The 24,858-nt window shown below is 57.9% G+C and overlaps 10 protein-coding genes across 10 annotated transcripts; 4 read left to right on the forward strand and 6 right to left on the reverse strand.

The window, feature by feature from the left end:
- Nucleotides 1–430: 430 nt before the first annotated feature.
- Nucleotides 431–3,130, forward strand: FA10DRAFT_233513 (DUF654-domain-containing protein; the record flags this gene model as incomplete). Its single annotated transcript, XM_025518952.1, has 2 exons — nucleotides 431–646; nucleotides 734–3,130. 2 exons carry the CDS (start codon nucleotides 431–433, stop codon nucleotides 3,128–3,130), a joined length of 2,613 nt encoding a protein of 870 aa, XP_025375659.1.
- A 22-nt stretch (nucleotides 3,131–3,152) lies between these two features.
- Nucleotides 3,153–6,128, reverse strand: FA10DRAFT_303425 (hypothetical protein). Its single transcript, XM_025525240.1, has 3 exons — nucleotides 5,125–6,128; nucleotides 4,726–5,045; nucleotides 3,153–4,666 (listed from the first exon to the last, which is right to left on the reverse strand). The coding sequence occupies exons 1-3, from the start codon at nucleotides 5,860–5,862 to the stop codon at nucleotides 3,313–3,315; spliced, it is 2,412 nt and encodes an 803-aa protein (XP_025375660.1). The 5' UTR covers nucleotides 5,863–6,128; the 3' UTR covers nucleotides 3,153–3,312.
- A 295-nt stretch (nucleotides 6,129–6,423) lies between these two features.
- Nucleotides 6,424–7,400, reverse strand: FA10DRAFT_261837 (hypothetical protein; the record flags this gene model as incomplete). Its single annotated transcript, XM_025520086.1, has 5 exons — nucleotides 6,424–6,474; nucleotides 6,547–6,600; nucleotides 6,663–6,800; nucleotides 6,871–6,931; nucleotides 6,985–7,400. 5 exons carry the CDS (start codon nucleotides 7,398–7,400, stop codon nucleotides 6,424–6,426), a joined length of 720 nt encoding a protein of 239 aa, XP_025375661.1.
- A 422-nt stretch (nucleotides 7,401–7,822) lies between these two features.
- Nucleotides 7,823–13,182, forward strand: FA10DRAFT_268658 (hypothetical protein). Its single transcript, XM_025522416.1, has 2 exons — nucleotides 7,823–11,639; nucleotides 11,700–13,182. Exons 1-2 carry the CDS (start codon nucleotides 7,970–7,972, stop codon nucleotides 13,088–13,090), a joined length of 5,061 nt encoding a protein of 1,686 aa, XP_025375662.1. The 5' UTR covers nucleotides 7,823–7,969; the 3' UTR covers nucleotides 13,091–13,182.
- On the reverse strand, nucleotides 12,883–14,755 carry FA10DRAFT_164040 (hypothetical protein). The gene is made up of 3 exons (XM_025518176.1): nucleotides 14,064–14,755; nucleotides 13,395–13,986; nucleotides 12,883–13,349 (listed from the first exon to the last, which is right to left on the reverse strand). The coding sequence occupies exons 1-3, from the start codon at nucleotides 14,652–14,654 to the stop codon at nucleotides 13,186–13,188; spliced, it is 1,347 nt and encodes a 448-aa protein (XP_025375663.1). The 5' UTR covers nucleotides 14,655–14,755; the 3' UTR covers nucleotides 12,883–13,185.
- A 255-nt stretch (nucleotides 14,756–15,010) lies between these two features.
- FA10DRAFT_288005 (hypothetical protein) lies at nucleotides 15,011–15,500 on the forward strand (the record flags this gene model as incomplete). The annotated part of the gene is made up of 4 exons (XM_025524174.1): nucleotides 15,011–15,206; nucleotides 15,273–15,286; nucleotides 15,357–15,386; nucleotides 15,453–15,500. 4 exons carry the CDS (start codon nucleotides 15,011–15,013, stop codon nucleotides 15,498–15,500), a joined length of 288 nt encoding a protein of 95 aa, XP_025375664.1.
- Nucleotides 15,361–17,352, reverse strand: FA10DRAFT_268660 (DNA glycosylase). The gene is made up of 3 exons (XM_025522417.1): nucleotides 16,398–17,352; nucleotides 16,048–16,324; nucleotides 15,361–15,984 (listed from the first exon to the last, which is right to left on the reverse strand). Exons 1-3 carry the CDS (start codon nucleotides 17,205–17,207, stop codon nucleotides 15,524–15,526), a joined length of 1,548 nt encoding a protein of 515 aa, XP_025375665.1. The 5' UTR covers nucleotides 17,208–17,352; the 3' UTR covers nucleotides 15,361–15,523.
- Nucleotides 17,217–18,494, forward strand: FA10DRAFT_164075 (hypothetical protein). The gene is made up of 2 exons (XM_025518177.1): nucleotides 17,217–17,835; nucleotides 17,923–18,494. The coding sequence occupies exons 1-2, from the start codon at nucleotides 17,393–17,395 to the stop codon at nucleotides 18,449–18,451; spliced, it is 972 nt and encodes a 323-aa protein (XP_025375666.1). The 5' UTR covers nucleotides 17,217–17,392; the 3' UTR covers nucleotides 18,452–18,494.
- FA10DRAFT_268662 (DUF1183-domain-containing protein) lies at nucleotides 18,480–19,859 on the reverse strand. Its single transcript, XM_025522418.1, has 3 exons — nucleotides 19,498–19,859; nucleotides 19,326–19,419; nucleotides 18,480–19,246 (listed from the first exon to the last, which is right to left on the reverse strand). The coding sequence occupies exons 1-3, from the start codon at nucleotides 19,822–19,824 to the stop codon at nucleotides 18,537–18,539; spliced, it is 1,131 nt and encodes a 376-aa protein (XP_025375667.1). The 5' UTR covers nucleotides 19,825–19,859; the 3' UTR covers nucleotides 18,480–18,536.
- Nucleotides 19,860–20,123: 264 nt separating this feature from the next.
- Nucleotides 20,124–22,515, reverse strand: FA10DRAFT_254686 (glucose dehydrogenase). The gene is made up of 2 exons (XM_025519739.1): nucleotides 21,820–22,515; nucleotides 20,124–21,730 (listed from the first exon to the last, which is right to left on the reverse strand). Exons 1-2 carry the CDS (start codon nucleotides 22,133–22,135, stop codon nucleotides 20,217–20,219), a joined length of 1,830 nt encoding a protein of 609 aa, XP_025375668.1. The 5' UTR covers nucleotides 22,136–22,515; the 3' UTR covers nucleotides 20,124–20,216.
- Between the last annotated feature and the right edge of the window lie 2,343 nt (nucleotides 22,516–24,858).

The following is a 24,858-nucleotide window of genomic DNA, read 5'->3' on the forward strand; positions in this document are numbered from 1 at the left end:
GCTCTAATCCGAATAAGACGCCCGCCATCGGCTTACCCTCCTTTCTTCTTCGGTCAGACGACAACCGCGGCAGCGGCTAAGACCTAACAATGCTCAGAGCTGGCCAACTACAACTTAGGAGCAGGGCAGACTTTTGCGATTCTATAAGATCGGAGCAGTCTCCATGTTTCCCAAAGGTTTGATGCTCTCTTCCTGGTCCCCTTGACCTCTAAAGTTCCTGCGCACTTCCGGGGTTGATCGTCTGACTAGGACTGGCAGGACCGCAAATAAGGATCTTGGCTGACCTTACTTCCTCCACCTTTTGACGCTTCCAAATTTTTGCCGTTTCTCTTTCTTCCTTTCTCCTCGGTCATTCTTCCGGTTCACCTCAAGAAACACACACCACACTCGCTCTGCGTCAAAGGCAGCCTTGGACCTGGCCCAGTCGACAATGAGTGAATCGAAGAGGCTCAACAAGCGACAGGCGCGGGAGCTGCAGGAGCTGCAGGAGCTTGAGGCGCTCGGTGGAGCTGCGGTCGGTTCTGGAAGTGCAGCTGGCAACTCCCATGTCGTCGGCGAAGCGCCAGCAGATGGAGACGAGAACGAAGAAGGGGAGCTTGAGGCGGACGACACGACGCCTGCGCCAAAGGCTAGCCTGTTTGCTCAAGTGAGTGAGAAACAATTTCTGTCGCTGTTCAGCTCTACACTCGACGGCGAAAGAAGGGAGAGCTGACTGGAGGATACGCTGCTGCAGCTGGGTGAGGAGGATGAGGAAGATGAGAGCGACGCGGACGAGGATATCACCGCGACAGTCGTCAAGAGCAAGTCAAAGAAGAAAAAGAACAAGAAAAAGAAGAAGAGGAACGCTGCAGCAGGAGCATTAGAGAGCATTGATACCGAACACAAGGATGGAGAAGCAGGGGACGATGGGCAAGAGGAAAGGGACGACGAGGACGATGAGCCCGACGGAGAAGAGGAGCAGGGGGGGCAAGGGATGCCAAAGGAGAGCAAAGGGGCCAAGAAACGGAGAAAGAAGCGGGAGATCCAGCAGCAACAGCAACAACAGCAAAAGGCTTCGGAAAAGGAGAAGAAGAATATCTCCGACATGTCGATGGATGACTTTGCTGCATTGTTAGCCGCCCAGGCCAAAGTTGATGGCGCAGGAGGCGATGGTGAAGCACAGGTCTTGGGAAGCGGGCCGCCAGCAGGCTCTCCCCTGGCCAGGCTGAGAGCGAATCTGGCACTTGCTGCGTCAGCCTTGGATCCAGCCATAGAGCTCAAGCGGCAATTTGGCGCAGCGGCCATCAAGGCCTACGAGAATGAGGCCGGCGGAGGGGGTGGAAGGGAGGCAGCTCGGGCTCGAGCGGCAGCCCTTGCGCACAACTCGAATCTGCGAGCGCACAACATCCTCATCCAGCCCAAGGAGACATGGCCCCCCATCGCGCGTACCGTTACGGGCCTGACGATGGAGATGATACCAATCGAAGGCCGCGGCAAGCTGGGCGCCTGGGTGCATTCCAAGAACTACAAGCGAGCTCAGCTGCAGTTCCTGCAGAGCGTCCAGTCGTACGACCCGAACCATCTCTACAACCTCCTTCGCACCTTTCCCTGGCACATCGACACGCTCCTCCAGCTCAGTGATGTCTCGCGGCACCAGGGTGATCTTGGCCAGGCCAGCGACTTCAATGCGCGTGCACTCTTTGCCTTTGAACGCACCGCCAGCTCGGCATTTACAGGCGCCCTACTCTCGTCCTCAGGCCCGCCTCAGGTCGATTTTGACCGGATTGAGAACCGCGGCTTCTGGCTGGCTGCGCATCGCAACGTCAACTTCCTCGGCAGGCGGGGCACCTGGCGCACGGCACTCGAGTGGGTCAAGCTTCTCATCGGCCTCGACAGCGAAACGGACCCACACGGCATGATTCTCTGGCTCGACTTTCTCTCCATCAAGGCAAGGCAGCACCGCTGGCTGCTCGACACCATTGACAAGTGGGATGCAGCAAGGAGCGCCGACTTGCAGAGCTCTGGCTTGCCGATTCAAGGGGCAAAGACACCCTTCGACCCACCACCGTTACCAGACGCAACGAGCGCCGACGAGGCAAAGGGCTCGCTCGACTGGTGCCTGGGCCTGTCCTACGCCCGCGCCCTAGCCCTGCGTTTGGTAGAGAAGGAAGAGAGCAGCGGCAGCAATAGTGACGGTGCGACGTCTGCGTCGTTTGAGAAGAGCACGCTGGCGCTGAAGCAGGCCATGGCGAGGCACCCACATGTGCTGCCCCTTCTCTTTGAAAAGATCGGGCAGCCGTTCCCCGTAGATGCGTCGCATGCCATCTTTGCGATGCCCGATGCTGCTGCGTACGACGGCCACCAAGACGCAGAGGCTGAAGCTGGCCTCGCAGCGCTGCTGGCACACGTCTACGTCTCGCGCAACGAGAGCCTGTGGAAGGAGTCTGCCGTCGCCTCGTGGCTCAGCAAGACTCTCTGTGAAGCTTTCCCGGTCCTCACCGCTGATCCCGCGGCAGGTAAAGCGCACGGCGACATCGAGAAAGCAAAGACGGACAGCCTGACAAAGCTCGGCATCTACCGCCACGTCCTCGTGTCGGACCTGCCCGACGCGCTGAGACAGACGCTTATTGGTCTCATCCCGCGCAAAATCACCGCCATGCAGGGCGCTCTCGACTCCTACGATCCCTTGCCGCCGGTGCAGTATGGCGAGGAGGAGAACCCAGTGACGAGGTACGACGACGAGTACTTTAGACCAATCATGGGCGGCGGTGGCGGCAGTGGCAGCGGAGGGCAGGGCATGCGGCAGGCACCCTCGAGGGGCATGATGCAGCGCCTCATGGCCGCCATGCGAGAGCTGAGGGGCGGCATGGGCATCGAGGGCTGGGAGAATATGGACGACGAGACAAGGCAGGACGCCCTGGCGGAGCTCATGATGGCCGCCCACGGCAACGGCCAGATGCCCGGCGAGCTGGCGCACCTGTCTGGCGACGAAGACGCAGACGGTGAAGGCGCGGGCCCCGAGGGCGAGCAGCAAGGCCCATTTCAGCTATTTCGCAACCTCATAGGCGGCTTCTGGGGCGCTGAAGGGCAAGCAGAGGAAGAGGAAGCAGATGCCGGCGCTCAGGACGACGGGAGAGAGCCCCGGCAGTAGTATGTTCACGCAGATAGAAGGCGGTCAGTAATACATTTCGATTGTAATGCGCTGTACACGAGCTGGTGTGTGCCCTCAAATTGTTCGGTCGCAAGGAAACACCTCAGATGTGCCTACGAGGTCAGTCTGCCAGTTCCTGCAGGTCGATCGCAGTGGCAGGAACGGTGGAGGAGCAGGAATTTTCAAGCCGCGGCGCCCTTGGCCTGTCTCTGCTTGTACATTCTCATCTCCCTCTCGGCCTCCCGTTCATCCTCCTCGTCCTCCTTCCTCCTCTCTTCCTCGAGCTTTCTGTCCAGCTCGGCCATCTTTCCGCTCTCCTGCGCCTGCTGCATGGGATTGACGGCCTTGACGACGCCGGTCCTGTCCATGCGGTCAAAGAGGCCAAAGAGCTTTTCCGCCTCTGCCTCCTTTTCCTCCTCTGTCAGGTCGGACCAGCCGCTCTCCTTGTCCTGCTTCGCAATCTCGTCTGCGCTCGGCATCACCTTGCCCGTGATGGGATCAATGGGCCGCGCGACGGGGCCACCCCCATTGGACGAGACATAGGCCGAGGATGACGACGAGGCGGGCAGCGCGGCAGCGCGGCCGGTGGAAGCAAAGAAGCCCGCACATGGCCCATAGCCAATCTCGGTCGACATTTTCTCGACATTGTCGTCGCAGAGCGCCAGGAGCGTCTCGCCCGCCAAGAGGGCCAGCTGGGGAAATGTTCCGCTCGACATGAGTCGAATGAGCTGGCCCGTAAAGTCCTTGCGCTTGTCCAAGCTCTCGGTCCGATCAATCGTCGAGGGCAGAATGCGCTGCTTGGCAAAGGCCCGGAACCCGGCGTCTTCTGCCACTAGCTTGCGCAGCAGGATCAACGCGGGCTGGCACACTTCTTCCAAGTTGAGATCTGGCCCGTCTCGGGCTGCACGAGCCACTGCGTCGTCGTCGTCGAACTTCATGCTGGAAAAGTAACGCTGGAAAAACATTTCGAGGAGCGCGAGCGTCGATGAGAGAATGGCAGGTGGATGCGCCAGGGTCGCTGTGCTAAAGCCGCTGTTACCGCTGCTGCTGCTGCTTCTGCTGTTGCTGCCGAAAGCTGCGCCTCGTTGGGAGGTGGCAGCGACAGGTGACGACTTGCCGTACAGCTTGGAGGAAGAGCCGCTGCCGCGCGAAGTAGGAGATATGGGAGGCGATGAGGAAGAGGACAAGGCCGTCGGAACTGGCGAGGATGCAGAGGGCATGGTCGAAGAAGACGCATTTGCGGCAGAAGACGAAGACGAGGAGCTCGATGACCTGCCAAACAGGGCTGTGGCGACTCTCTTTGCGGCCGATGGCTTTTCCTTTTCCTTCTCCTTTGTTGCTGGCAGGGTAGTCGCACCCGCGGGCGACAGGGCGGGGCTCATACCGGGATCCTTTGTTGGATCGATCCATGTCTGTCGATAGGGTTGAACCGGGTAATTGATGAGAACGTTGATTGCATGCGTAAGCGGAGGAGCCAACGGGCTCGGCGATCGATGTGGCAACGAAGTGAGAACCTTGAGCGTCGGTCCAAGGCATCTGCACAAGTTGAACTCGTCAGTTGTTGGTCAGAGAAGTACTTCTGCACGCCAACTCACGGAAGCAATGCGGGATGGAACTTGTCGCCCATGCTGGCTTTTGACTTGGGACCAGCTCCATCGACGAGCCTAGGGTAGTAAAGGCAGATGTTGAAGAGTGCCTTGAGGACTTCAGAGAGGGCATCGTCGGATTCCTTTGATGAGCCCTGGGCCGAGAGCTCGTCGGCCAGGAGCGACGACGTGACCAAACGGTCGATCTGCCCAGCCAGTATTTCAACTAGGCCGCACTCCTCGACACCCCACTTGTTGGCCTCGTTTTCAAAGAGCGTTGAAAAGAAAGTCAGCCGGGCGCCCAGAGCGACTATATGCGGTGGCCAAGCCTGACACGACAACAGGAAATGGTCAGCAATCGAGCTTCGGAGCATGAAACAATGGAAGTATGAGCACCGAGCTACGCACCTTTTTGGTTGTTGAGAGAAGGTCCAGGGCCATTCGGACACCATCTGCCTGGTCCCTTGGAGTAAAAATGAGCCTGCAATTGGCGTGCTGGAGAAGGACATTGTTGAGGACGCGTAGGAGTGTGTCGAGTGCTTCGTAGTCCTGCCGCGAGGCATGAGACGTTTTCGCCGGCCTTGCAAGGTCATCATCGAGCGAAGAATCGGGAATGCTGACGCGGAGGTGGTCGATGGATCGGGCAAACTCGCTTCCTTTCTCGCCCAGCTGTGTGGGCTGCAGTGGGCCCGATTGCGATTGTTGGTGCTGCTGCTGCGCGCCCGGCGTGCTCTGTGTCTGGGTATGCCGCTGCTTCTGATCAACACCCGCCATTTCCTGCCTCGCCAGCCCGACGAGGTCTTTCAAGCAGGCCAGCGATCCCATAGCCCCGCTCGAGCCTGAGAGCCTGGAGAGCTCCTTGAGCGCCCTGAAGGCGACGAGGCGATCCGACGGGGACCAGTAGCACTCTTCGTGGGCAGCATCGGCGATGATGGCGCGGGCGAGCTTGCTTCTCATGGCATCGGTCATTGAAGCCCCGGCGAGCTCCGGTGGTGGCTGCAGCGAGGGCACCTTTGGCAGCCACGATGCCAGGCTGGCGATAGCCTCGTTCTGGATCGTCCACGATGATGACGACGATGATGACGTCGACGCGGGACAACGTCTCTCTGTCGCCGGCGTCTCGAGGTAGCTCATTGCGTCCGCCATTATGCTGCCCAATCGTCACTTCGACCAGCAGCCCTCTTGGTGTCTGTGTCGATAGGAAGGACCTGCCCTCGACGACGTACGAGGAGATGGACGCCAGAAAAAGGCAGGATGGGCGCTTCCAAATTGTGCCTCAATAACACAAAGAAGGGGTGGGGGATGGGGGATGGGGGCGTGCGAGGAGAGGTCCGCGTCCACCTGGCCTTCTTCGCGGAGGCGCAGGAAGAATGGGGGACAGCTTGGGTCAATAACAGGCGAGCGAAGCAAGAGCAGCACTAAAGGCGCGGCGGGGGATCTTTGGCGCCCTAAATTTAGGATCGAGCTCGCGTGTAGGCGTCGAGTTTTTGTTTTACAGCGCCCTCTCCTTTCAGCTGTGCAACCACATGCTGCAAGTTCGGTCAGGCACAGAGGGGTGGACCAGCACAGTTGTATTGGAGATCAAGGGTCACATGTGTGGTGAGACTCGAAAAGGAGAAGAGGGGGACGGGAGAATAAGGGGGATCCCAGGGGGACCGGCCATGCTTGGGCGCGTGCTCGAGGACCTGCCGCTCAGTAGAGGCCGCCCTAGCCCACTTTGACCGTCGGTGTGGCGGACCAGTTGAGGTTCTTGATGACCTGGATTATTGAAGAGAGGTCAGCGAACATCTAAAGACGCAAGTGGGGGCGCATCCTCGCTTGCCAACGCACGGAAGCTGTCAAGTTTGCAATTGGCGTGCCGGGGTTGACGCCCTTCAGGTCATACTGTCGGTGTATTAGCAGTTCGTCAGCCTCGACTAAGCTTGAACGGGCGAGGAAAGCGAAACACTTGCGTTCTGGCACCGGTAGCAGGCGAGCTCAATCAAGTGCGTGTCGGCATTAAAGAGAGCTGCGCGGAAGAAGCCATATACAGCCTCTTTGCTCGTGTCGTCGACATGAATACCATCGAGTGCTGTCTGGCAGGCCTATGGAGCAGAAAAGTCATTGGACCGCTGTGAGTTGATCAATGAAAGATACTGGTGGGGGCTAACTCACTGTCTTCCACGTCGTACGAGCATCAGTACCATTGACGATAGTGTCGGGCAGCTGAGTCAGACTTGTAGAATAGCTTTAGTAAAGGATGTCACTAAGAAAGCTACTGGGACTCACATGGCGACGTAACCAGGCGGGATAGGAAGCGTGCCAGTGTGGTGTTCAGCTGTCTTGTTGGTATTCTTGGTCGTTGTCAGGTCAGCGCTCTTCGTCTGATCATTGTTCTTCGCCTGGTCATCGTTCTTGGGCTGCTCGTTCTTCTTGGTCTGTTCGTCGTTCTTGGTCTTGTCGTCATCCGTCGTCTGAATCTTGGATGCGTCGGTGGTGGGTTCAGTGGTCTGCTTCGAGTCGGTAACAGCAGGTTCCACTTTGTTCTCGCTTCCGGGAACGCTAGCAGTGGCTGAAAGGGAAGCTGTACCCGTCTTCGTGTCCTCGCGCTTAGACACCCTGTGGAAACCTTTGCCAGTAGAGTGCGAGGACACGAGGGTGACCGTGAGCAGGAGGGCGATTGCAGTAATGACGACGAAGCGCATCGTTACTCTTGTAGTGCAAAGGATGGTGTTGCAGTTGTATTGACTCAAGCTGTGGAAGACGGGCGAAACTGCAAGTGAAGGGCTATATTTGCAGCGTCCGCCAAAGACAAAGAGCGCGGCGACACACAAAACAGCGGAGGAGGGCGGGCGACCGTCACCCAATCGGCGCTGCCAGTGCGGCCTGTCTGTGTCCCCTTGTTTACGAGGCCAAAAAAACATCTCCCGTGAGCGGAGAAAGACGGCCTCATTCTTCCCACACAACCGCCGCTCGCTTCATTCTCTTTCAGAAGCGCGACGGGGCCTCCAATGCCTGCTCAAAGGGAGAGGCGACGTGGATTGGGAAAGGATGTCGTGGGCCGACACGTGGGATGCTAAAAATTACCTTGGGCCCGCGTATACCGATGTCCAAATCCACATTGGCACAGACAGACGCCGGGACGAGGCATGGGTCGCACCCTCGGCTTGTGCAGCAGCAGCAACGACTAAACAACAGCAACACCGAAATCTACTTCTCTCTCAAATCATGAAGGGGTAGGGACTCTCGACGACGTACAAGAAATCTTCAAACCATGGCACCACTAAGCCAGGGGAGGCATGGCCTTTCATCATCGCGAAAGAGCACACATGCGCCGGGCCCGTCATCATCCTCGTCGTTGAACGGCGCCGGGTCGAGCGGCTTTGGTCTCGGCGGTACCAGCGGCACAGGACATAGCAGAAGAGCGCAATACTCGCTTCCGCCCCCCCTCGTCCCGGACTGCCTGACTTCTCTCTCTCGTATTTCTACGCCTGCCGACGACGCCCTCCTCAGGTGGAGGAGATTCTCGGGTAGCAGTGAGGAGCTCGAGGCCGGTCAAGAAGCTCTTTGTCGCTTGTCTGCAGAGGAAGTACGGGCGAAAGGAAGGGAGAGCCTCCTGCCGGGGTACGATTGTCAAGGTAGAGGAACGCTGGACAAGATCCTCGATGGGATTCTCTGGGCGCCCGAGCATGCTGCTGCCGGCCCCCTCATCGCCCTCTGGCTCTTCGAATTTGGCACGCAGGAGGGAGAGCGCAAGTTTGGGCTGGAAAGACTAACTTGTACCTGGGGTAGTACGCAGCTGTCGAGCTTCTACGAACCACTCTCATCCGAGAACATCTCCTCGCCCGACATTCTCCGTCCTCAACAACCAAATCTCGACCAAGCTCAGCGCCTCTTTTTGCTTGCCATTGAGGAGAAAGCCATGAGCCGGTGGATCTATACTCGAGCTCGAGAGAAAAAACTGGCTTCAGAATCCTCTTCCAGGGATGGGGACGACGATATCTCAGTGCCGACGGTGCCCAACCAGGAGAGTCATCAAGACGCTAGTGAGCAGGGCCCCATCCTCAACGAAGTCTTGGACAAACATACGGCGCATACACCCGCCTATTGGAAGCGGGCAGGCCGCCGCGATGCCATACGCTTCGGCAGATCGATTCTCCTTGCCTCCAGGCGTGGCCAGGGCTTGATTCGACTAGGATTGCGCGCCACTTTAAGCGATGGCGGCAAGCTCTTCTTGGAAACTAGGCCTCTGGTTAGCCAGCATCTTAAACCAATTTTCTCCCAAGCCTCGGCTCCATCAGGCACCAGGGTGATGCTATCACCACTCGCCAGTGAAGCTCGCCTCATCGACTGGGTCGGCGGTCTTATCGATCAGGACGCCGAAGGGGAAGCTGCAGCGCGACTGAAGCAAGCAAGAAGCGAATTACTGTCTCGTATCGGCGACCGAGGCGTCAATGTCGAATCGCTGAGCAGCGATTGGGTACTTTGCGAGACCGATTCACCTCCCGTCGATCAGAAACAGGAAGGCGAGGAAAACGCTTCGAGCACTCGACGATTTTTGTGGCCGGCAGACCTGGTCTTTGCTTGCGAAAGCAACCCTCTTCAAGCTCTTGAGCCTCAGCGACCAAAGATGCAACCACACGGAGCTATGGAGATCGTCTCGATGTGCACGACAGAACTCGCTCAAAGGACTGTTGACATGATGAGGGGTATCCCCATCGAGACGGCAAAGCGGGCCAAAGAAGCCGGCACCGATCCCGGCTCTGTCACAGGTCGTCGACACTCAAACGACACGAGCGAGGGTGACGAAGAAGAGGAAGAAGCGGATGAGGGGGAGAGAGTGAAGAAGGAGGAGGAAGTAGAAGAAGAAAAAGAAGAAGAAGAAGAAGAAGAAGAAGAAGAAGAAGAAGAAGAAGAAGAGGAAGAGGAAGAGGTGGAAGAGGAGGAAGGGGAGGAAGAGGGAGACAGCACCCTACCCCGCAGGAGAGTGGGGGAGAATGGTGATGACGGTGCACCAGTCGAGGACGGCGAAGAGGACAATGACGTGGACGTTGGTGACGATACTATACGATCAGCGAGACTTGAAGAGAGGGAGAACGAAGGCAAGGCTGCCGCTCTTGCTCCTGCGCAAGGGCCTGCCATAGCATCTGGCGAGGTCTTACAAGAAGGAGAGCAGGCCGTAGCAGAGTCATCAAAGAGCAAAGAAGACGCTGACATGGACCTCTGGGGTGACTTTGTCTACGAAGGAGAGTCACGTCAGCGACAACCTTCATCCTCGCCTGCAAAGCAAACTAACGATGACGACGATGGCGGAATGTTTGGACTCGTTACTGAGGACGACTTTTCCTTTTTTGACGATGCAGCAGCTGCCGCTGCTGCCGCCGCCTCTGCTGCCTTTGATGTGGAGACGCCGACAGCCTCTGTCACTGGCGATGACGAAGAGATGCGTTTCTCAGAGATCGACAACAGCGAACAACGCCAAGACGAGATCACTTCGGGCCCCATGGCTGTAGACAGCTTACCTCGCAGCAACGGCAACAGCAGCAGTTCCTTCAGCACCTCGACTATCGTCGACCATCCGTCCGTGCCTGGCTTTACACCGAGCTCCTTGAGCGCGAGTTCTCCAGCCGCTCATGGAGCACATGCGGCAAAAACACCTCGAACGCCATATTCGCCGACGCAAGACATGGCTGATGCCCATGTCACCATCGAGGGAGAGCATCAAGGCGATATGTATCGCCATTCGTCCCGCATTTCAGCTGGCGGGGGAGCTCCACCGTCCGCCTACAGTGCTGCCGGTGGCGAGGGAGAGGGTCTGGAGTACGACGATACCGGGAGCACGCCCTTTTCGATCCAGGAGCCTGGATCGAAGGAACCGGACTCCCCGAGAAAGAATTTCGATCTTAGCTCCAAGTACGAAATGGGGAAATACGCTATCTCCCAGCGTCCGTTTCGACGTCGAGCCTCGAGGAGAGGACCTCTTGCCGGCATTCGAAGCAACCAGCTGCTGAATATGACTGGGATTTCACAGAAGCGACGCCTGAACAGGCGAGGAGGTGCAGAACAGGAAGATGAGACCATGGTCGATGGGGAAGGCATGACACCAGCAACGGCCAGCGAGCGAAGCTCATTGTTAGCAGAGGATAGCGAGGTCGACAGTAGCCGCAAGTCCGAGCTTGGTGATGAGGACGACGAGGAAGGAATTGAGTTCGATATGGATGGCTTCGGACAGGACAGCGACGATGCAGCATCAGGCAGTGATGACGAGACGGACACCAGTATCGACTCAGCCCAGCAGGCCGAGATCTTGGCTCACGAGCGTCATGCTTTGCTGAAGGCCGCTCTGACGATTTCACAAGCGGCCCAGGCTAGGCGAGAAAGCCAAAATGATACCGAAATGGCTGTGCGTGAACATCAAAAGAAACCATGGCCAGCTGCTGCGACACTCGACGTTCTCGTCTCTTGGGCGTTGGATATCGTTACCTTCCGCGATGCGATCGTCCAGTTTTTTCAAAAGTACGAGACCAGGCCTCTTTGCCTGGACTCGCGCGATAGCTTTGAGCTCTTGACGCCTTTGGAGTCGACGAGCGCGTGCAGCCTCGGTACGATTTTCAAGGAGACACGCGTGCTGGAGGAGCCCAGCATCCTGGTTGGGTGTCAAGGTTCCGTCACTTCGATAAAGCCTCCGGCAATCTCATTCTGGGACAAGCTCGGCCTCACACCTGTTAGTGGCCAGAAACAGGCGACGGCATTTGCCTTACAGGTGGCCGATGCTAGCGAAGGATGGGCGCGAGAGGTGAGGTCATACTTCGACAGGATGCAGCAAGCCTTTAGGTCCTACGGTTTAGGCAGTCACGAGCTGGCGGACGATGGACTCCTGGGCATTGGCTTCCCAGGCGAAAGTACGATATCGGAGGCGTTAGCGTCTATTCACAACAGCACTGGTGAGTTGCTTCGTCGTAGACTGTCGATCTTCAAGACCTGACTTTCTGTCGGCGGGCCAGACCGCTGGGATGATTCAATGGACTCGCTCCTGTCGCGCTTCAAACCTTACCTGAAGTCGGGCAGCACTATCCTCGTATACGTTGTCGGCGAGCCGTCCAGTCCCCCGCCCTTCTGGGCTATGGTTCTCCTCCAGACCTCGCTCCAGACTCGAGTCAAAGAGCGCCTGGGCCTTCCAATGCAGAGACTTCTCGTCAGGCCTCTTCTGTGGAGGTGGACCTCGTCCTCAGGGCCCAGCCTAAGCACCACCGTTGGTCAATCGAGCTCTTTGTTCGGGCCCGGCCGGCAGAGCTTCAACATGTCCGGCCAGGCAAGGTCGATCTACGATAGCCTCCAAGTGACGGTGGTGCCGCGCGTCAACGAAGAACCTTTTCTTCCGCAATTACCCAATGATAAGGGCTTGCCTGTGCGCTTTCCACACTTAACGCTCGCTCCTTCCGCCCATTTGACGAGGAGCCGGTCGACCAGCACAGGCAGAGCGGCTTCTGAGCAGCGCTTCGATCTCCGCTGGCCTACTACTTACGTCGATGTGGTTCATCGCAGCGTCCTTCTCCACGTCGGCTACTACATCGCCACGAGCGAGGAAGAGCTGACAATCGTCACTGTCATGGATGAGCTAGCCCAGGGATACGATATCAAGGCTTGGCCCGGAGGCCGCGGCGCGCAAAAGGACATTGACGACATTTGGTCATTTGCTTGCCACTTTGCGCGCAAGGCGAAGATCGGCTGGAAGGTGGTGATTTGCCGCGGCGCCGGCGGTCTGCAGTTCGAGGAGGTTGAGATGTGGTCGAGGCTCCTGTCCAAACCTTCAAGCTTCGTCGGCTTGGAGCACGTCGTCGATGTCTCATTGGCCTTGGCGGACGACCAGTCCAATCTGGCCATTGTTGCACCCACATCGATGGCGAGAAGGACGCAGACAGAAGTTCCAACAAGCCAGGAGGGGAGATTAAAGCATTCAATTGACACCTCGAGGGTGTCGTACGTCCTTCATCCTGCCGCGAGGATCGGTGTAACAATTAGCGATGGAGAGGACGTCGACAGCCAGATTCTAGCTTTGCGCAGCTCGCTGACGGTGACGCTGTTTCAGCAAACGAACATGAGCACTTCAATTGCTCAGCCTAGCTGCCTATTCCATTCGGCGCTGTGCCCCCACCAGCTCTGGATTCATCTCTTGCAGGTGTATCCCAACCCATTGTCCCGCCTCGAGAAGGGGACAAACGACGATCTCGAACACAGCCTCGACGAGCGCATGCGTCGAATGGCGAACTCCTTTCACGACCTCGAAGGTGTCGCTCGCTACCGTCACCAGATCCTGGAAGTGGGACAGCACCTCCCTTGGCACCTTGCCATGCTCACTTTACTCCTTCACGGCTCTCAACTTTTCCGTCGGTAACGCAAGTGCTCGCATGGAAGTGCTCCTCCAGCTCTTTCTTTTTACCAAGTGTATTCTACAACAATTCTGCTTCAATGATCATTGCTTCCCCTTCTTCATCGTCGTGAAGACCGGCGAGGCTGCTTTGCGCTGCGAGTCCGGCTCGCGGCTGCCGCCGCACCTCTGCCGCTCGACGATCCCCCCCTGCCCTTGGAAGTACGACCGCGCTTGGCCTTTGGTTTCTCGTCCTCTTCTTCTTCTTCTTCTTCCTCTTCCTCCTCTCCTTCCTCCTCTTCTCCTCCCTCCTCGCCTTCCTCCTCAGCGCTTCCTTCTCCGCCGTCTTCCTGCTCCTCTTCCTGCTCCTCCCCGTCTTCGTCAGTCTCCTCATCGTCATCCTCTCCATCTCCGGCTTCCTCTTCCTCCTGATCGTCTCGGCCCGGCTTCTCCTCTTCGTCGTTCCCAGCTTTTCTTCTCTCCTCGATCAAGTCCTGGAACTCTTCCCAGGGCCCTAGCTGGAACTCGTCCTGCATCTCGCTTCCCGCTGCTGTTGCTGTTGTTGCTGCTACCGCTGCTCCCCTGCCTGTATTGCTGCCCCTGGCTTTCTTTCTCGATGGCGCCTGAAGGGCACCTTCTGCCGGGCCCTTGTGCCGCATACAGCTACCAAAACCAAACGAAACGGGCCAGTGCACGACGGCACTTCCGTCCGATGCCTGGCTGGCCTTTTTGGACGTCCGTCCTGGCGTCGCAGCCGTCGTTGACGATGACGACGACGACGACGCCATGTGGCCACTGGCGGCCGATGGAGAGGCATAGGTGAAGTTGAGCGAAGGGTGGAGCGAGGCGACGAGGTGCGTGTCTGGGTGCTGGGGAGTATGCTTGAATGGGCTCCTCGGTTCTGCCTCGACTGCAATCGATTCCTGGGTTTTTGTGCACTTTTGTCAGCTGCCACTTGCGTCCCTGTGCCTGCGTATGTGCCAGAAAGGAGACAACTCACCAGCTCTTCGAGGCCGGCCATATCGTACAGCTGCTCCATCCTCGCCCACATTGCCTGTCGATCGACAAGCTTGACCTCGTTGTCCCGCGCCAATGCGTCCAGCTCGCCCGCTTGCTGCTCGTCGTCCTCCTCGTCTGGACTCTCCTTTTTGACCCGACTCTTGTTCCGGCCGCTTCTGCCGCCATCCTCCTCTCCACCGCCTTCCTCGCCGTCCTCGTCTTCCTCGCTCAGGCTGCTCTCGTCGTCGTCGTCGTTGTCGCCCTGGCCGCGCCGACTTCGGTTGGCGAGGAGCACGTCGCGCTCGCGCACGGCGGCCCGCTCGAGGGCGCGCATGACAGGCACCGCATTGAAGTGCTTGTGCGGACCCAGTGGCCGGTGCGTGGCAATGGCGTGCAAAAAGGCAATGTCGAGAATCGGCGAGGCGTCGATGAGGTTCGTCGTCTTCATCGTCGTTGTTGTTATGCCCGCCAGGGGGCTCGCCGAGCTGGTGACGGCATCGGGCGTCATGGACGACGTCGACGCGCGATGATGCGCGGCCTCGGCTGGTGAGTGCGAAGACGACGGCCGCTCTGAGTCCCTGTCCGTCGACATTTGGGGCCGCCCGTTCCTCGTTCCGTTTCGTTGTCCGCCTTGCGCCCTCGCTCCTTCTTTTATTCTTCCTCGCCTTTTACTTTACCTCCTCGGAACTGCAATATTTGCGCGGCGTGACCGACGTTTGTGTTGTTGCGCGGCCGTCTGTCTCGCTCGGTCGAGAGAAGAGGAGGCGAGAGAGGCGCGCGCGCGCGTCGGGGCCCATGCACGCCTGCATCATTTCGCTCAAGCCGTCTTCTGATTTTCTTCTCTTCTCGCCCGCGGGCAATTCTTCCGAACATAAAGACGCTCGACAACACGAGCTCGACACAACAACCACCACACCACAACGAACGACAGAGAGAAAGAGGACAAATATGGTCTACACGCTCATCTGCCATGCACAGGTCAAGCCGGGCTTCGAGGGACAGATGAAGGCGAAGCTGCAGGAGGCGGCGGCCATCTATAAGAAGGACCGCGAGACTGTCGACTGGCTAGTTCACCAGGACGTGCACGACGCGACCAAGTTTGCCATCGTCGAGCGGTTCGAAAACGAGGGGAGCCAAAAGTACCGTGAGTGTGACAAGGTGCTACCTTCTTGTCACACATGAGCTGATGGCCAGAAATGACTTGTCTTAGATCTCGAGAATCCGGTAAGTCCAAGAGAAAGGCCGCACTGTCGTGGAGAAGGAGAGAGACGACTGACATCATATTTGATTGCAGTACTGGGCCACTTTCAACCCAGCCGTCGAGGTGAGCGTCCGTTCATGTGTGTGTGCAAGTCATCTATAAGCTAGCTGACAACGACGCTCTCACCAGCCCTGGCTTGCCAAGCCCATCGAGATTCTCCGCTTCAATGAGCTGTAGCTAGCAAGGCGTCTCTCCCTCTACTACCAATCAAGGCTTTCTTCCTTGACAGCGGCTTCGGTCTTGATGCCAGTCGCAGCCTGGACGGCATCCTTGTCCTCAAGGAGCACCCCGGCCCCATCTGGCCCTTCGACCTTGATGGCTTCCTCGACCTCTGGCTTCACCCTGGCGTCGCTGGGGTGCTGAGTGCCCTCGGGGAGGAACTCGACCTTGACGCGCTTCAGGACTGATTTGGGGTCCACTTTGCGATATGACGGACACATTCTGGCCGCACCCAGGGCGCAGAGGTCGCACCGGGGCCCAACAGGCAGGCAGACGACCTGGCCGAAGCCGACGAGCGTCTTGTTGATCGTCTTGTGGAGCTCCTTGGGGAGCCAGCTCTGGAGCTGCAGGCGTGTACCCTCTGGGTCCTGCGACTTGACCCAATTGAGCCTGTTCGACACCCTGTGTACGTGTACGTCGACGCCGATGCCAACATTGAGGCCTGGATCAACGTCAGCATACAGTCTACCACGCGACCACTAAACAAATCGGAAAGGAAACGCACCCCATGCCGACTGCAAGGCCAAAAAGGACATCTTGGGCCCCACGCCAGGCAAGCTGCAGAGCTCGTCGATCGTCTTTGGCACATCGCCTCCAAAGTCGTCCTTGAGAATTTTCGCTGCACTGGTGATGTAGCCTGTCTTTCTGCGCCAAAAGCCGACCTTTGCGATGCACTCTGTGATGAGGTCTTGTGGCGCAGCAAGGAGCGACTCGAGCGTGAGGCCGCCGTCGAGGCGAGTCTGGAGGTTGCGCACCGCTTCAGCTGTCACTGGATCTTTTGTCTGCGAGCGTGTTGTTCGTGGTCAGATGAGGTGGCTTTATAACGTATTTACCAATAACCGATCTGGTCCTCACCTGGCTGCTCAGCATCAAGCTGATGAGAATGGTGAAGCGCTCTCTCTTGCGCTTGTCCTCCTCGCTCTCTACGCCATCCTGCACTCTCTGCACGTCGCCTCGCCGGTCGTCGCGGCCGTTTTCCTCGCAGCCCATGGTGTCGACGGGAGCGACGATGCGCTTTCTCTGCTCATTGAGAATCGCGAGCTGTTCGCGCCAACGCTTGGGCGCGGGTCGTGCCTCGTGCGCCTCGAGCTCGAGCTTGATGGGCTTCGAGGGCGCCTTTCGGGGCGACGTCGAAAAGGGATCCTTCGCCTCCTTTTTGACTCCTTTCGCCGGCTTTTTCTCTTCCTCCAATACATCGTCGACAGGCACGCTCTCTGCTGCCCCTGCCCCTGCGTCGGCCCCTGCCGCTGCCGCTGAGGTGCTAGCCCTCGTCGACCGTCGAAGCACTTTGTAGGGACTTGCCCCATTATCCAGCTTCCCCTCTTGACCTCCTTCTTCCCCTTTGACAGCGACAGGTGGCGCAGCGTTTGCAGGGCCGGGTGCGAACAGCGCCCGCGGGCCCTTTCTCCTTTTCGTCGCTGCGCTTCCCTCCCCGCCTTCAAGGCCCTCCTCGCCCCGCTCCCCCTCCTCCCCCTTTTTAACATGCCCATTGGACGGCAGCGCCCTCTTTCGGGACATCGCGGCGCCCGCAGTAGCAGCAGCAGCAGCAGCTGCCGGTTTCGCAGACGAGGAGGCGAGAGCGGCCCTGGCGCTCGTCCGAGCAGACATGGCGCGCATGTGTCGGTCTTGGTTCGCTAGAAGCTGGGCCGGCTTGGAGCGAGTCATTTAACTTTATCATGGCGCGCCCTTCCTCCGTCGGTGCGTGTGGTTGGTTGATTGGTAAGCCTCCACAAATCACACTTCCTTGGCTAGTCGCCTTCGCGCACACGACCCGACCTGCAGGGACCACCTAACCTACCACTCACTCACTTACTCACTCGCTCGCTCACTCACCAAGCTCTTTCCCAGCCATGTCGTCGACGGTCAGCATCCCGTCGTGCCGTGCGATCCACGTGCTCGGCCCAGACAGCGAGGTCGAGCTGTCGCGCGGCACGCTGAGCCTGACTGATGACCTAGTCCTCTCCGTCGGCTCGCACGCAACCTTCCAGCTCCCGACGGCGTCCCCGTCAGAAGGAGCTGGCGGCGATGCTGATTCCGCCGCTGCACCACCAGCATTTGGCACCATCGACGGCAAGCCATTTACCTACGTCTTCCAGCCCGCACAGCTCGCAGGTGCAGGACACGTCCGGCTCGAGCTGCCGTCGGACCAGCACGCGCGCGACAATCTCGAGGAGTTGCTCGTCCGGCACGGCCTCCTCCTCACGGGCGTGCGCGCCGCGGGCGACGAGCTCATGCGTAGCACGCTCGAGAGCGCCAGCCGTGGCTCCGACAGCGTCAAGCAGCGCGGCGAAGAGTGCGTCTTCTTCCCTCTCTCTTGTTGCTCCCCTTGCTGCTAAGAAGCTGACAAGATGTGAACCCTTCTTCTTCTTCTTCCCTGCAGCCATATCCAGACGACACAGCCCGGCGAGGCTGCTCATTTCGAGCCAGAGACGCACCAGGCTGCGCAGAACGCGGCGGACATGACAAGGACAGCCGCCGACAAGACGACGGCTGCCGTGGGCACCGTGCTGGACTATGCCGCCCAGGGCGGCAAGCAAGTCCACAAGGCCGTCTCCGACACCGTGGGCGATGCATTCACCACGACGAAGTCTGAAGGCTCAGAAAACCGCGAGGCAGGCGACGAAAGCAGCAGGCCCGTCATGGCCGACACGAGGCAGGCCGTGTACGAGGCAGGGTCCGGTGTCGCAGAGGCCGTCTCGCATGTCGCTTCCTCAGCAAAGCAGACGACGTCCGACGTACTGTCGCATAATTACGGCAGTGAGGCAAGCCAGCTGGCGTCGACGACGGGCGAGAGCGCAGCCAATGTGGGAAAGACGACTGTGGCTGCTGTCCACGGGCTCAGCCTCACCGGTCTGGGCGCCGGTGCCGCCGTCGGTGCAGCCCAGGGCCCTGATGATGAGGCTCGATAGCGTCTCTGATCTGACCAAAAGGTCCCGTCTTCTTGTGTAGTTAGAAAGATGGCTGCATTGTAATCATACAGGAAGTAATGCTACATCATCTGTTTCGCGTCCCTCCGAACCCTGTGCTTGTCCTCGTCCCACTGGGGCCTGCTCCCCCAAAGCCACCGCCGCCACCACCACCACCACCAAAGCTGTTGTCGTTGTCGTCGTCATAGTCGAAGCGCCTGCGACCGGCAGTCATGGAAGGCGAGTCCCACCTGGAACTGCTGCCGCTGCCGCTGCCACTGCCGAACCTGTCGCCACGCATGTAGCGCTCCCGCTGCCCCTGCCTGTCCTGACCGTTGAAGAGCGTCTGAGCAGCGCCCGCTGCCAGTCCACCGAGGCCCATGCCGGTCCAGAAGCCCGGACGCCAGCCTTGCTGCTGCTGCTGGTCGGGCTGCGTCGACGACGAGGGCTTGTGTCCAGGGTATGGTGGCGGAGGGCCATCATGCCCGCCAGGACCCCAGCCTGGCGTCCACCCGCCGCCACCACCACCGCCGAACCAACCCCCAGGCCAGCCACCACCACCACCGCCGCCGCCGCCTCCAGGTCCTCGCGGTGCATTGTTGACGCCCGTCATATCGCGCCAGATGGCTTTGAGGAGGCGCAGGAGGATGTAGGCCACGACGGCGACAAACGCCAGCATGAACAGGTCCTCGTACCACTTCTTCCGCCCATTCGACAGAGACGAGAAGCCGTCGAGCGGGGCACCGTAGGCCCCTTCGACGTATGCTGGCAGCAGATTGTATTCTAGCCCGCACGATCCTGTTGCGCACATGGAAAGAGAGAAAATGAGTTTGACCTGCTCATGAAACAAGAGAGCGAGAGAGATCGAGATGCTCACCTCGCATCACGTATTCGTCATCGGCATTGTCCCACCCTTCGCAGGACACCTCGATGGCGCCCATTCGGACCGACTTTGCCAGCTCTGCATCGCACTGGACGCCAGAGACGAGAGTCGCTCGCTCAGTCAGCATTTCGCTCTTGCTCTACGAAAGGAGGACGAAGCACCTCACCTTCCAGGCACCATCGCCCATGCTCTTGCACACAACCATGTCCGGCTCGTACATCTCACAGAGCCTCTTTGAGCTGCCGACGCAGCGCAGCTGGGGCCGTGGAGGCGTGCGGCGCGCCATCGTCCGCGCGCCCGACTTGAAGAAGAGCGTCTTGAGCGAGTCCATGCGCACGCGCGGCACATTGGGGTTTGCGCCACTGCGTCCCCGGTTGTTGTTGCTATTGCTGCTGCCCCGTGCTGCTTCGGCCCATGGCGCGAAGACAAGACAGGCCCACAGGGCTGTCAAGAGGAGCAAGGAAAGCCTCGTGGTGCGACGACGAAAGAGCATCCTGCGCAGCCAAAGGAGAAACGAATGGATGAGGAAGAAGGAACGACGAAGGAAGATGCCAGGCAAGCTTTCTCGAAAATTTACAGTTGGTGCGCACAGACCAACTGGAGAACGCGCAAGTGACGTGGAAGGTGCAGCATCCAAGAAGGTGGCCGGCTATGTTGTGTTTGTTCCGGCTGTGTCAGATGAAGAGAGTGAATTACGAGGAGACGAACGTGGCAGTGCAATGAAAGAGGTCAGTCCGCATCATGGCTGGGCAAAGCAGGTCAGTAGTGGTGTGAAGGCGACGGGCGAGCAGAGTGTGTCATAAGATCGAATTTGAAACGGTGACCAGAGGGCTTCACATATATCAAGAAGGAACAAGGGCGAAAAGTAATGCACTGATGCCGATACTAGAGATGAGCTGAAGGCGTCTGAGCGGCCCCGGCCTGCCCGCCCTTGAGAATGTCGCTCATCTTCTCTGCAATCGCAATCACAGCTGCCGTGGGGTGGCCGCTAATCTGCGCTGGGAAGACGCTGGCATCGATGACACGGAGATTGTCGATGCCGTGGACGCGGCACTCGAGGTCGACGACGCCCTCGTCTGCCTTTGGTGACATCCTGGCCGTGCCGACGGGGTGGTAGAGGGTGAATGCCGTCTTTGTCATCCACGCCTTGAGCTGCTCGTCGGTGATGGCGTCGGGGTCGCTGGAGCTGTAGGGCCACCAGAAGTGCTCTGGGTCGTCATTGGTCGGGACCGGCTCGAGGTACTCTTGGAGGGCGGGGCTGCGCATGAGCTTGAGGCAGATTCGGATGCCAACGAGGAGCACGTTGACGTCGTTTTCCACCGTCCAGTACTTGGGGTCAATGGCTGGATGGTCAAACACATCGTCTGTCTTGAGGGTGATGGTTCCTTCGCTCTGAGGGCGAAGACCAATGGGAACCATCGAGTAGCACGATTCGCCGCCGGGCGGCTTGCCGGCACCGTGATCGATGTAGGCCAGGGGAGCGCCAATGATCTCAACGTCGGCCGAGTCGGCCGACTTGCCACCCGAGCTGAAGTCCTCAACATTCAGCTGGCCCTTACCGACCTTCGACTGCCAGTCTGAAGCGCGGACAAAGGCGGCAATTTCGCCCACGTTGCTCGTTAGAGGGCCGCTGCCGGTGAGAAGCCAGCGAACCAGGCTAGGAATAGCTTTGATATCGCTGCCGAGGTAATCGAGAGTGTGCTGGGGCTTGGCTTTGCAGAGGATGCCCGAGGTGCAAAAGTGGTCCAGCAAGTGCCGGCCAACCGAGTCGTTCTCGTGGACGACGGAGATGCCGAGACGCTCCAGCTCCTCGCGAGGACCAATGCCCGATAGGAGAAGCGTCTGGGGTGAGTTGATAGCTCCACCGCAGAGAATCACCTCGCTGTTGGCAGCGACATGGTATCGCTGGCCGCCTTTCTTCTGTAGCAGCTCAACACCGACAGCCTTTTTGCCCTCGACGAGGATCTTCGACACGCGAACATCGACGGCAATGTGAAGGTTCGCACGCTTCCTCACCTCAGCGGGGAGGTAAGCTGTGGCGGCGGAGGAGCGCTGGCCCTTTGCATCAATGAACGTCTGGAAGCGCGTAACACCCATAGATCCAGCAGCGGTGTTAATGTCTGCATTGTAGTCGATGCCGACGTCCTTGCATGCGCCCAGGAAGCCCTTCTCGCCCACCTCGGTGAGGTACGAGTAGCCGGTGTGCCAATTGCCGGAGTCGCCACGGTGAAGGGCGTCGATGAGAGGCCTGTTCTTGTTGGGTGTGAAGCGCTCCGACTTGCGCATGTAATGCGACAGATCCTTGTAGCCCCAGCCCTTGCAGCCGAGCTGGGCCCATTCATCGTAGTCGCTGTGGGAGCCGTGGTGGTACATCATGGCGTTCATCGAAGAGCTGCCACCTGTCGAGCAAGGTGGAGTCAGCTCTTCTATAGCATTGGCTTGAAGGGAGAAGGGGGCTATTGATTGAGCAAAGAATGGGGACACTAACCGATCATGCGACCACGGGGCCAGTACAGGCTCCTTCCATCGACCTTGGGCTGTGGGGTCGTGTAGTAGTCCCAGTCGTGCTCGCCATGGAAGAGCTTAGAGAACGTGAGCGGGATCTTTGTCTCGAGAATGCCCGTGCAATCCTTGCCCGCCTCAAGGACCAGCACGCTCTTCTGTGGGTCTTCGCTCAGGCGGCTAGCCAGGACGCTGCCTGCCGTGCCAGCTCCAACAATGACATAGTCGTAGCGCTTGGCCTCCTCATTCGTCGAGGTGGCGTACGCAGACGGGTGTGTGTAGGGCTTGGGTCCTCCGAACATGCTGATCTTTGTTGGTCTGGTAGGTGGTGTTCCGAGCCAGACCTGTTCCTGCTCTCGTGCCCCACATAGCGCGATGTTCCATTGCGGGGTCGGTGGTGGCTTACTCTTTTCTTAGCGTTGAAAGCAAGCCGAGGCAGCTAAACGCTAGCAAGATCATCACCGAACCAAAATAAGCCTGAATTACCTACGTAGCCTTTCATCTACGAAATAGCTGCTTCCTCAGCTGGAGTGCCACCTACGACTATAGAACACTACTACTACCACAGGCGCAGCCCCGGACGTCGGTCTGCTCATCAAGTTTGTCACTTTCTTTTAAATCTGCCTTCTTCAGCACCCCGCTATCCTATCTTTTGAGCTGATCTTGAATGTTGGCTACCTCTGGTGTGATGGGTCTATGGGCTTCTGCTTGCTTCTGCTTGCTTCACTTGAAACGTGTGAATCAGCTTTGTCGAATTTGGCACCACGCGCGCGCTTCTCTTCGGAGACCTGCAATGTCTTTATTTGCTTTTTGATGGCCTCGTAAAGGTCCAAGTCTTCTAATCCCCCCTTGGGAATAGAATCATCGTCGACTTTGACAAGATCTTCGCGCTCCTTGTCCAAGGCCGGCATTTCCTTTCCCAGTTGTTTTGCGACGGCCTCGTATAGCTCCAAGTCTTCTGACTTTTCCAAGGGAAGAGAACCTTGCCATCGAAGCTTCCCGAGCTTCTTTGACTCTTTCTCATTAAAGTTCAGCTCTTGCGCTCTGTCCTCCAAAAGTAGAAGCCTGAGCTTCCTCTCATTTGCCAGACGAATGGCCTCCTTTGCGCGAAAGTTATGCATGTATCGCGCAAGCAATTCTAACCCATTCAATTTTTCATTGGGAACATCATCTGGAGGTGTCTTGACCCCGGACGTGCGCTGCGGTGAGTGCTGGGATTCGGCCCTCCCCTTCTTTTGCCACCGTTCGCTTGTCAACTGCTTTTCCCCTTTCTTTGATCGTCTCTCCGAGCCTGAACTTGCGGATCCTTCTCCCATTGAGAAATGTAGCTCGTCCTCCCAGTCGCGACTGGCCCTCTTTTGAATAGATTCAGGGCTCAAGTGGCTCGCGCGAACAACACTTGGGGGGCGAGCATCGTTTGCAGACAATCGGTCTGAAGGCGCTCTGATCATGTTGGTCTGGCGACCTGAGAAGACCTTTGGCTTGGAAGGTAAGCACAAACTTAAGTCACCTGTTGTGTTGGGCTCGGGGTGACGGAGATTCTGTTTAGAGCGACGAATCATCTTCTTCAGATGGCCGCTGTGCATGTCTTTCAGATAGAGGTGCTTGACGTTTGCTTCAGTGTTGCAGTCTCCATCTTTGGTCTGGCTTAGAATGCGGATGCGACACCAGCTATTTTTATGGCGACATTGGCTCATTTCACATTCTGTCGTGATGGCATCTTTTGCCACCAGCGAAGCACCGTACTCGTCTTTCTGGGGTTCTTCGTTGACTGAAGATACGTGAGGCTCATTCGTACGATGGGGAGGGCGACCTTCGAGCTTCTTTATCTGAGTTCCTGAAAGACCTGAGAGACCGCAGGCAGAGCGTTTGGCACCGAAAAATTCGCCACCCTCGATGCAGGCATGAATCGAAGGCACCAAAACTCTGCGACACAGTAAGCTCAAACTTACGAATGAGAGCCGAGTCATGAGATACTTGCCCGACAAACAGAAGGACGTGCTGCCAACGTGAGCAGCGCATACTAGAAAATTCGTACTGCTTTGGAGGTATGCAGAGATTTGTTTGTTAGACGGTGTGGTGAAACAAGAGAGCGTTTGAGAGGAGGGAGGAGAAGGGAAAGGGGTATGACATTCAATTTATGTGCTTATATGCAGAACTTTGCTCGGATATCAACAATTTGGGCTTCGGGCCGAACTCGGTCGTCGAGATCTCGGCCAAGACTTGATTGGTCCTACGCCTTCCCTGGTCTACAGCGCTTTATTTAGCCAGCCTGTTTACGCTCTCGGAAATCTGTCCCCTCCTCTTCGATATAGTCCGGGCGGTACCGATCCAGACGTTTTCCCGTGCCTCGGTCGTTGACTGCACACGCAAGAGCTCTTCGGGCGGCTCATACATGTGTAAATTCTGCACACAGTTCTAGACTAGCGGGCTTTACATCATGGTTGTGAGTAAATTCTGTCGACCTTTTATTTCGGAGCAGCTTCGAAATCAAAGAAATCTTCCTTCCCTTTCCCTTCGCAGGCACAATACATTTTCTTACCGTCCCTTCTCCTGTCTCGTTGTGCTCCTCGTCTCGCTCCGCCCCCTTCACCGATTCGCTCGTAACTAGAGCGTCTTTGGTGCCTGATGTGGATTCTTTCTGTGAATTCCGCTGTTTTCCACCGTACTTTGAATCCTCCGTTGAAACTTCCGTCGTTTCATATAGCACGACTCTTTTCCATTTGTCCTTGTTCGAAGAAAGTCTGGAAACCCCGAAAAGGCATTTTCGACGCCTTCGCTTAGACCTTTCGCGTATCTCAGCCCCAGCCTTTTTGCGGACGCAGGCACGAAGATTTTTTTGGGGAGTTTGAATATGTTTACGAAAGTGAAGACTTCAGTACAGATTGCCCTCCATTATCGGAGGTGGTTCTGTGGAAGCCATCGCCATGCTGAGATTGAGTTCGTGATTCTGCAGAAGAAATGCATTCAGAGCATAAGCACAGATTTGCAAGGGTAGGAGCTGTCAGCTTGATCAACAGTCGGT

This window comes from Acaromyces ingoldii (assembly GCF_003144295.1).
Source record: "Acaromyces ingoldii strain MCA 4198 unplaced genomic scaffold FA10scaffold_5, whole genome shotgun sequence".
Lineage (NCBI taxonomy): Eukaryota > Fungi > Basidiomycota > Exobasidiomycetes > Exobasidiales > Cryptobasidiaceae > Acaromyces > Acaromyces ingoldii.